The sequence below is a fragment of the Rhineura floridana genome, chromosome 22, assembly GCF_030035675.1.
Source record: "Rhineura floridana isolate rRhiFlo1 chromosome 22, rRhiFlo1.hap2, whole genome shotgun sequence".
In the NCBI taxonomy this organism is placed as follows: domain Eukaryota; kingdom Metazoa; phylum Chordata; class Lepidosauria; order Squamata; family Rhineuridae; genus Rhineura; species Rhineura floridana.
The window spans coordinates 19,394,179-19,404,217 of NC_084501.1; the positions used below are offsets into that span (position 1 = coordinate 19,394,179).

Here is a 10,039-nt window from a genome sequence, read left to right on the forward strand (position 1 = left end):
AATGGACCCTCCATAGACAGTCACAGTCTATTGTAGCTAATAAGTCCATACAATCTGCTTTGCTAGGCAAGGCCAAACGTCCGTCTGGCCCAGTATTCTGTTTTGCAGCCATGAGCGACCAGATCTCTCTGAGATGCCCACAAGGAACAGAGGCAATGTCTCTCTCCTGCTATTAGTTCCACCAGTAACTGGTATTTAGAGATAGATTGCTCCTGAACACAGAGGCCACCCTGGTTAACAGCGACTGGGGCTGCAAATCCTAAATGCGTCAACTAGGGCACTGTTCTTCAACCTTGGGCCCCCCAAATGTTGTTGGACTACAACTCCCATCATCCTTGGCCATTGGGTAAGCTGGCTGGGGCTGATGGGAGTTGTAGTCCGGCAATATCTGGGGGCCCAAGGTTGAAGAACAACGCACTAGGGAGCAAGCATTGAATGCATTGGGGGCTTATTTCCAAGTAAACAAATGCCCTTTAGGATGGCACAGTGAACCAGCCTTCCTAAATCTAAATCTGCCTCATGTTGTCACTCAGGGTAGCAGTAGCACATTCTGCAAGTTCATGCCGCATCACTTAACAAAGTACTTCCTTTTGGCAATCAGTATCACAGGGCAACCTCCCACCCCACCCTGATGTGCCAATCTCACAGAGAGAGGGAGAAAAGAAACAAATACCCATTTTTCATCTTCACGCAGCTCACAGTTGACATACGCTTCAAACACTCTCATTATCACTGGCAGCCGGGGATTCCTCCTTCCAGATTTGGATCTCTCTCTCTCTCTCTCTCTCTCTCTCTCTCTCTCACAGACACACACACACACACACACACGCGGCGGGTATTCTTATACACATCTCAGGGGAAAAAAAGGTACTCTCTGAAATTCCCTCTTCTGAAATTTCCTGACTTCTCTGATTATTTAGCCGTTTATCCCCATCATAAAAGAAAAAGAAAAAGAAAGCCACCCCATATATACAACATACAACATACACCCAACATTCTCTCTCTCTTTCTCTCTCACACACACACACAAAAGTTTCTCTGTCACACACACGCACAAACACACACACACAGAATCTCTCTCTCTCTCTCTCTCACACACACACACACCCCTTAGCCACACAGGTTGCTAACTTTCGGGAACCAATGCTCTCTCTCCCCTTCCCTTTCTTTCTGTTCCAAACACAATCACAAAGTTGGCTTGGGGTGTTTCTGCGTCCCCCCCCTCTCACATGCACAGAGTTAATTCTCTCTCAAATGCACACCCCCTTAGAGGTGGGCTATTTGCTCAAAGGGACAGAATGTGTGGGTCACACGCAGTCAGATTAATTAGATGGTGACAGTGGAGCCCCCCCTCTGCACCCCCACCCCAAAGGCATCACACAATTAAGCATTAGTCTCTCTGTCTCTCTCCGTGGCCCACACACACTCTGCCCACCACCCTGCAGCCTCATTGACCCCCAATCCCCAGATGGGGGGGGGTGCCCTGTGATCACCTGTGACACGCAATCTGCCCAGGGGGTGCCAAGCGCATCTGCCAGGTGAGCATCCCTTGGAGAGGAGGGAGGCAGAACACCCAGCCCACCCCCCTGCGAACTAACCCTCCGCAAGAGACCCGCCCCTCCACCACTACCCCTCCAAATCCCTGCATCCTCTCACCTTGCTCATGGCGCCGGCTGGTACCCCAGGGATGCTCCAGCAAAGATACTCGGGTCTTCTCTCTCTCCCTCTCATTCACACACTGCCCCCCCCCTCCAGCTCCCTTGGATATATAGCATATTGCTGGACTCAAAGATGCCCGGCACTTTGAGTGGCAGGTGCAGGCAGCCAATAGGAGAGAACCCTGGTTTCTACTGCATTTGCAAACTGGGTTAACACAGAGGGTTGGTGGTAGTAAACAGAAGCTTAAGAGAGAACTGCCGCCTTGTTGGCTTTAAACTATCCCAGCCTGATTCCCACCCCCCCTCCCCTCCCTCCTCATTCCTTTCGGCTTCTGTTTCCAAATCCAGAGTTGAGTGCTGGACAAGGGTAAATCTGCACACATTTTTTTTTTTAAAAAATGGATGAATACGTTAAAAAAATTTAAAAAAGCAATGGTTGAGGTGTTTTTCCTATCGGAACGGATGAGCACAGAGGTTGCAAGTTTTGGGATGGCAGGGTGGAGGACGGGTGTCGCCTTCTCATCCAAATCTCATCCTTTCCAGATATCTTAACACAGGGGTTGCCAAAGTGGTGCCCTCCAGCAGTTTTGGACAACAGCTCCCTTCCTTCCTGACCATGGGCCATGCTGGCTGGGGCTGACAGGAGTTGGAGTCCAGCAACATCTGGAGGGCGCCACATTGGCTACCCTTGTCTTAAGGAAACACACACAAGATATCCCTCTTTTATGCCAGATCAGTAATTTTAGAAGAATTACTATCCTCAGTGGCACCATCAGGGCAGGACTTCAGGGCTTCATCTCCAGGTAGGGCTAGGACAGAATTCTGAAATCCCAGTCAGTGACAATACTGAGCCAGATAGACTAAGGAGCCTGACTCAGCCTACGGCAGCAACCTGTTCCTCCCATGACATTTCTTGGGGGGGTTCCAAGTTGCTTTGCTGCAGCCCACAACCGCCCTCCAACCCACTCTTTGCACATAAGATGCCAAAGAACGGCAGTCTGTACCTGCTGCCTTCACCTGCCACCGTAGCTCATTGAGAGCTGATTAAAGGCCTTTATTTTGGGAGGCTTTTCCTGTCTGTTTTCTCCTCATGTTTAATTTAAAGCTGAAGAAGCAAGTGCTGAAAAATTAATGTGGCACAGCCAGACTGGAGAGGGGAGGGTGCGCGGAGGTGGGGAAGAGGCCACGATGGGAAACTCTGGGATGTGTTCAACTCACTTTTACTCAGGGTAGGTAGACCCATCAAAACAAATGACCTTGACTAACTTCGGGCCATGAATTTCTGTGGATCTACTCAAAGTCAAAATCAGTTGACGACAACCCTCTGGCTCCGCTACGCACTTCACCCACCAAAGCGCATGTCCCCAAATGGGTGGGCCACTGTTGGCAAGAGTTCCTGCACTAGGCAAGGCCAATCTTCCAAGTTCCTTTTGTGAGGCATGAACAGCCTTGGATCACATCCGCACTGTAGATTGAAAACAGCATCATACCACTTTAAAGAATCCTGGCTTCCCCCAAAGAATCCTGGGAACCGTAGTTCATTAACGGTGCCGAGAGTTGTTAGGAGACCCCCTCGTCCCCTCTAGAGTGGTTAGACCCATCGACATTCATGGACATGGTTAATTAAAGTTCATTTATTTAAATTTAAAATTAATTTAAATTAAACGGTTGCCATAAGTTGTAATCGAGTTGAAGGCGCATAACAACAAATTTAAATGGACCTACGCTGAGCAGATGTTAGTTGGAGACCTTTATTATTTTATTTATTAATGCACTGATATCCCACCTTCTATATCCTCCAAGAAGGTCAGTGAGGTGTTCATGGTTCCCCTCCTTCCCACTTAATTCTCACAAGAACCCTGTGAGGTAGGATAGGCTGAGAGGCTGTGACTGGCCTCCAGGTCACCCAGTGAGCTTTATGGCCGAGTGGGGATTTGAACCCTGGTCTTCCAGGTCCTAGTCTGACATTCTAACCACAACGTCACCCCCAATATTCTAACCGCGATGCCACCCTCTCCTTCTGTGCAAGCAAACTGGTGAATGTATTTAATATGTAGATGACGGTTGCACATGTTCAGCTGTGAGCGGTAGTTATTCCAGATCAATTTGTTTGGAACACAAATCGGTGATCTTGCGTTATGCAGGTGGCTATATAGAACTTCCATCTATAGGGGCAGTCTACTTCTGAAAACCAGTTGCTGCAGAATGGGGAGGCAGAGCTTTTTTACCTTCACGACTGGTTTGAGGGTTTCCCGGAAGCATCTGTCAGGAGCCAGGATGCTGGATGAGAGGGACTCTTAGTATGATCCAGCAGCCAGGCTCTTCTTAAATCAGTGTTCGCCAACCTGGTGCCCTCCAGATGTTTGGACTACAACTCCCATCGGCCTCAACCTGGGGCTGATGGGAGTTGTAGTCCAAAACATCTGGCAAGGCACTGGGCTGGCAAAGGCTGCTTTAAATCACCTGCTAGCATTCCCACAGTGCTCTCCCAGCTTTGTTGCTTGCCCAGCACATTCTTGTGCGCTTCCGTCTTTTGCTTCAGCAAGAAGGCTCCGTCTCGCTCATGCGCTATGCGCAAATTCTGGTGCGGATTTAGACGTTCTCTGGTTCCAGCGTATCCAGTCGGTGTGCATCAGCAGCTTCAATTATACACCCACTGGTGAGACTGCAGTGATGCACCCCCACCCCCACAGACAGAAGCCCTGCTCATCATGCGCTCAGAAAGAGAGGCTTACGCACATCTCCATGGCAAGACTGCCCTTGGAATACTGTGCACAGTCCTGGTCGCCTCCCCTCAGAAGCGATACCGTCGAGCTGGAAAAGATTCACCAAAGGACAACCAAAGTGATCAAAGGGATGGGGCAACTTCCTCTGAGGGAAGGTTACAGCATTGGGCCTTTCTAGGCTGCAGGGCTAGATGGGCCTCTGGGCTGATCCATCAGGGTTCCTCCTACGTTCTCTTACTTGCCTTCCCCCCCCAAAACGAAGGCTGTGTACACACCATACATTTAAAGCGCATGACTTCCCCCAAAGAATCCTGGCAACTGTCGTTTGTGAAGGGTACTGGGAGTGGTAGCTCTGTGGAGGGATAAGCTACAGTTCCCAGGATTCTTTGGGCGAAATCACACGCTTTGAGGGGGGAAAGGCAAATAAGAATGTGAGGAGATCAGGCCAAAGGCCCATTTGGTCCAGCACTCTCTTCTCACAGACCCTGACCACAACAGCACTCGCCACCATTTGGGATTGGCAGCAACTGGCATTCAGTCTCTGACAGCGGAAGGAGAACACAGCCGTTGTGGCTAGTAGCCATTGACAGCCTTGTCCTCCATGAATTTGCCTCATCCTCTGTTAAAGCCATCAACGCTGGCACCCATCACTAACTTCTTGTGGGCATGAATGCCACAGATTAACTATGCATTGCTGTGTGAAGGAAGTCCTTTCTTTTGCCTGTCCTGAATCTCCCAACATTCAGCTTCATTGGAGGGCACCGAGTTCCAGTATTATGTATCAAAAATCTATACATCTATGGGTGTCATTTTCCAGGGTCTCAGGGGTACTTTTTGGGGAGCAGGGTCTCAGCAGGGTCCCTATGCCTCCAGCATCCTACCAGCCAATTAGCATGAAAGGGGAGTGTGTGAGCCACTGAGAAGAGTCTTCTAACATGCTTCCTTGTCCTTTCTTGCTGACTGAAGCCAATCAGAGTGAAAGGAGGTGAGTCAGCCACAGAGATGACTCTTCTCAGTAGCTAGCACTCTCCCCTTTCACGCTTACTGGCTCCTAGGGATGTCTGTTGTGGGAGAAGTTAACAAGGATCTCATTCTCAATCCAGCAGCGAAAAACAAAGGGTGGCGGCAGCTGTGTAATGTGAAGGGACCCGGCACTTCTAATTCGCCACTACACTACATCAGAAGGAATCACAACGAGATACAAGCAAAACCAAACCACAAGAGGGAACTTAAGGCATATACTACAGAGTTTGACATATGAGCAAGGCAACCAAAGTGCAGACTGAGCCAATCAGAAATATCCAAACCATACCAGCTTCTTGCAAAGCCAAGAAGACTCTCACAATTGGCTCCAGATCTGCCAAGCTTTTGCAAATGTTTTCTTACGTTCTTATGCCTGGAGCAGTGGTTCGTTCTGCAAGAATGAGTAATATTTCTCTCTCTGCGCAACAGCGTTTTCCCTGCTGATTTCTGGCTGGTGGTGGTGCAGGAGCAGGCCAGGACTGGTTTGTTTTTTTCTGGTCAGTTGGCAACCTTACCCACTTCGTGTCTACTTCCGTCACCCTGTTTCCTGTTCTAGCTATGACCTCAGTCTTCCCTGTGTGCCTCCCTGCTTCTCCTCATGTGCCTATTCCCCCCAGACTGTATCCGCCTGCTCGCCCCATCCCAGACACTGTCAGCTTCGGCCTGCACCTTGCTGGACCTGAACTAGTTGGGCCTCATTCCTGACTTGTTATGGGAGGGATTTCCTTGCAAGTGGGCCCTGAAGCAGAAAATGCAGAGGGGCGCTGATGGGTACCTGACATCCCAGAGGGATGGGACGGGCGGATCTGTTGGGGCACCACGCTGAGAACCCCTCAGACGTTTGCACTTCCTGGGACTCACAACTCCTGAAAGATCCAAGGCTTGCAAGGCTAAGGGAGGGGACAGTCAGGCAGCCTCCCCTCTTCTAGAGAGTGTTCAACTGGACTAACTGGTACTTGGGAAAAGCTCGATTCAAGCTACAGAGCACCAAGGTAAGTGCACAGCCAAGGCAAGGAATGTGGAGCTTTATTCACACCCCATCTGCACTAGGCATTTAAAGCAGAACCATGCCCCTTTAAACAGTCATGGCTTCCCCCAAAGAATCCTGGGAACTGTAGTTCCTAAAGGGTGCTGGGAGTTGTTAGGAGACCTCGCCTTCCCCTCACCGAGCTGCAGTTCCCAGAGTTCCCTGGGATTTCGGTCTTCTCTGCCACACTTATAGTAAAATGGAAATGGACTGCCTTCAAGTCGATCCTAACTTATGGCGACCCTCTGAGTAGGGTTTTTATGGTAAGCAGTATTCAGAGGGAGTTTACCTTTGCCTTCCTCTGAGGCTGAGAGGCAGTGACTGGCCCAAGGTCACCCAGGGAGCTTCATGGCTAGGTGGGGATTCAAACCCTGGTCTCCCAGGTCGTAGTCCAACACTCTAAACAGTACAATCCTACATTTACTCAAATGCTGCTGCGTACACTAGGACTCACTCCCAGGTGAGTGAAGGCTTTCTAAATATTTCTATAATTTGCACTTAAATGCTGGAAAAATTTCATGAGGATTTAAAACAAAATTGCAAATTGCTGCAGAAATAAGGAGAGCCAAATTTAAGATTGGAAAAATGAAAAAGTGAGAGAACCAAGACTGACAGATCTTTTCCTCCCTGGTGGAAAGGAAGGAGAGGATTGCGATGGGCTCCTCGTTCTTAGGCTTGACTCGGGCTGGGGGACAGGTGCGCAGGTAGAAATTCAGTTAAGTAAAACCCTTCTCACTGCTGTAGGCTTCATGCTGCACCTTCTGAATGTCCGGCTGCTGCGCAGGCATTTAAAGACATAGGAACTCTGCCAGGTGTTTAAAAAAAGAAAGTAAAGATGAGATGTACTGAAGAGGGGAGTCCTAGTGGGTCCAAAGATTACACAGATGGATGAAGAATGTATGATGGTGGGGGCTTCTGCATGCAAAAAGCATGTTCTCGACCATGGAGCTATGGCCCTTCCCTTAAAGCAAGATTCCAGTCCTCATGGCTTTGAATAAAGGCTCAATTTAATTAGGAACATAGGAAGTTGCCTTATACCAAGTCCATGTAGCTCAGGTGCCTCAGGCCCAGGGCCTGAATGTGGCCCTCCGGGTTTCACTATCTGGCCCTTGGAACGCACCCCAGAATACCACCCACTCTCCTCCCTGGCCCTTCTTTGCACTCCACATGTTTTTGCCTAGCTGGAATCATGTCCTTCGACTCTGATCAGGCCTCTTGCTTGTCTGCACGGAGGAGAGAGGGGCAGCGTATGAGTATGCATAGAGAAACTAGCCTACTGTACAAAGGCAAACTTTGCATCCTTTGCTCCACCCAGTTGTGCCTCTGGCCCTGCCCGCCACTGATGTGTGGCCCTTGGAAGTCTGCCCAGAAGGGAAGGTGGCCCTCGGGCTGAGAAAAGGTTCCCCATCACTGGTCTCCACTGACTGAAGGTCCCTTTCCACGGTTTCAGACCGGAACCTTTGCCAGATACCGAGGACTGAGCCGGAGACCTTCTACGAGCCAAGCCACTGAGCCACGGCCCTTCCCTGGCGGGAGAACGAGACGGCCCAGCCTTGGTGAATTTACAGAACCAGTTCATTGTTGCATCTCTCTGAGAAAGCTTCTCTCTCTCGGTGGCATCCCTCCGTTGCTAACAGGGATCCCAAGGGTCTGCCAGGTTGTGGGAGGAGAGGCTGGGATGTGATGGGGCTGTCATGAGAAAATGAAGACATCCTCTTTCAATATAATTATCATCTCCGCCTGAACCACCACCAATGCCGGAGAGGGGGGGAGCAGAGAGGTGGGGGAAGAATGGATCGGCCCGTCGTGGCTCAGTGCAGATTAATTGAGCTTTTCAGAGTTTCATTAGCAGGAAATCAGTCTTCATCGCCTGGGGATTGCGGTATTAACCAGATGCCAGGGAACAAAAAAGGATGGGATCTGGTTCATTTTCCATTCTGCCCTCCTCCTTTCCTTTTTGCCCCTCAGGATTGCCATCTCTCTAATTAGGCCCGTTCCGGTGCCTTTCATGGGAATTTCGCAAGTGAACCTTTTTATTGGCATGGAGAGGAAGTCGTAGGGGAGGGGGGGGAAACCTTGCCCGCCAAACAGCTGTTTCTTCGGCAGCTGGCATAAGGTGGAGGAGCAGGGCTAGGGAGAAGACGTGGCAACCCCGAAGGGGCAGATGCCAGCTGGGAAACAAATACGCAACCCAGGAAGAAAGGAGATGGCAATGAGAGGAGAAAACCTGTCAGGGGTAGGAGACCAAAACAGATTCTGAGGCCTACAGGTCCTGGGTGGGGAACCTTTCTTGGCATGAGGGCCGTATTCCCTTGTGGGCAAATTTCCAAGGGCCACATGCCAGTCGTGGGCAGAGCCAGAGGCAAGAGTGGGCATGTGAATTTTACTTTTGTACAGGAGGCTAGTTTCTACACACACACCTCTGCATCCTCCATCCAGCCAACCAAGAAGCATGATCAGAGTTCAACAGCACATCGCAGCCAGGCAGAAACACTCCAGGAGGGCGGAAATCAAGGCCCAGTGAGGAGTGTGGACTGGGAAGAGTCTTGACGGCCAGTCTGGTCCGGTCCAGGCCTGAGGTTCCCCACTCTGTCCTGCTATAAATCTAAGCGAAATAGAGCATCATAAGCCAGGCAAACGCTTCACCTGCTGAATGTTTGCCTGATGTGCCACTATTAGTGCTGCTCCTTAAGCCAGTTGGGATGCCAGTTCTCTTGGCCCCTGAAATGCTCACCCCTTAATCCCACACTTGTGAAGTCTAGCTGTAGTAAGTATAATAGACTCGGCACATTCTCAAGGATGTTCTCTTGCTTATACGGCAATATTCGAGTCCTGAATCCTGACAAAGCATCAGGGAAAACTTCACAGCATACCTGAGCAAGAGATGGAAGAATCACAGATTCTTGTCTGTGCCAGTTACTCATTTTTCCAAGCTTCAGTTCTCCACGTTTCTGCAGCAGTTTGCAATTTTTTTTGTAAAAAAAAGAAAAGATATCCTCGTGAAAATTGTCAGCATTTTAGTGCAAATTTCTCCTACTAAACACATTCTTGGGAGGGGGGGAGGTAAAGGTAAAGGTGTCCCTGCACTTGTAGTGCGAGTGGTTTCCGACTCTTAGGGTGACGTCTTGCGACGTTTACTAGGCAGACCTTATATATGGGGTGGGATTGCCAGTTCCTTCCCCGGCCTTTCTTTACCCCCCCAGCAGGGTACTCATTTTACCGACCACGGATGGATGGAAGGTTGAGTGGACCTCGACCCCTTTTACCGGAGATTCGATTGCCTCCTTCCGTTGGAATCGAACTCCGGCTGTGAACAGAGCTTCGGCTTCGGCTGCGTTACCACCGCTTATCACTCTCAATATGCCTTTGGAGTAAGGGATGTTAGCTATTAGGAGGAGCCAGACTCGTGCCCTTTTAAAAAGCATTTCTGGTTGCTCCTCTCCCTCCCACATTAGGCAGGGCTCCAGCACATTTAGCAGCTGCTTGACAGGCAGAACTTCAACAGATACAGCTTTTTCTTGGGCGAAGGTGAAGCAGGAATGGGAAAAGCAGTGTCTGGATTGTACCCTGTTTTAAGCACACACACACCCCTTGTCCTTTTTAAA

General features: G+C 49.9%; 1 protein-coding gene across 9 annotated transcripts in view; it reads right to left on the reverse strand.

The window, feature by feature from the left end:
• The window catches only part of PCP4L1 (Purkinje cell protein 4 like 1), a 39,078-nt gene that overhangs the window by 15,057 nt on the left and 13,982 nt on the right, over nucleotides 1-10,039 (reverse strand). The window contains exons 2-4 of one of the 9 annotated variants that reach the window (XR_009759989.1): nucleotides 9,659-9,798; nucleotides 9,308-9,385; nucleotides 5,682-7,239 (exon numbers count right to left, since the gene is read on the reverse strand). The exons of 1 other annotated variant lie outside the window; for it this stretch is intronic. Coding sequence is in view for 3 of the 8 variants with exons in the window: in XM_061606027.1 (XP_061462011.1) it covers nucleotides 7,997-8,123; nucleotides 8,855-9,039; nucleotides 9,308-9,385 (390 nt within the window). In the remaining 5 variants the exon portion in view is untranslated. Of the gene's footprint in view, nucleotides 1-1,656; nucleotides 1,708-5,681; nucleotides 7,240-7,419; nucleotides 9,040-9,307; nucleotides 9,386-9,658; nucleotides 9,799-10,039 lie in introns of those variants that run through there. 7 more of the 9 variants (XR_009759988.1, XR_009759991.1, XM_061606027.1 and 4 more) reach the window with 7 other exon arrangements.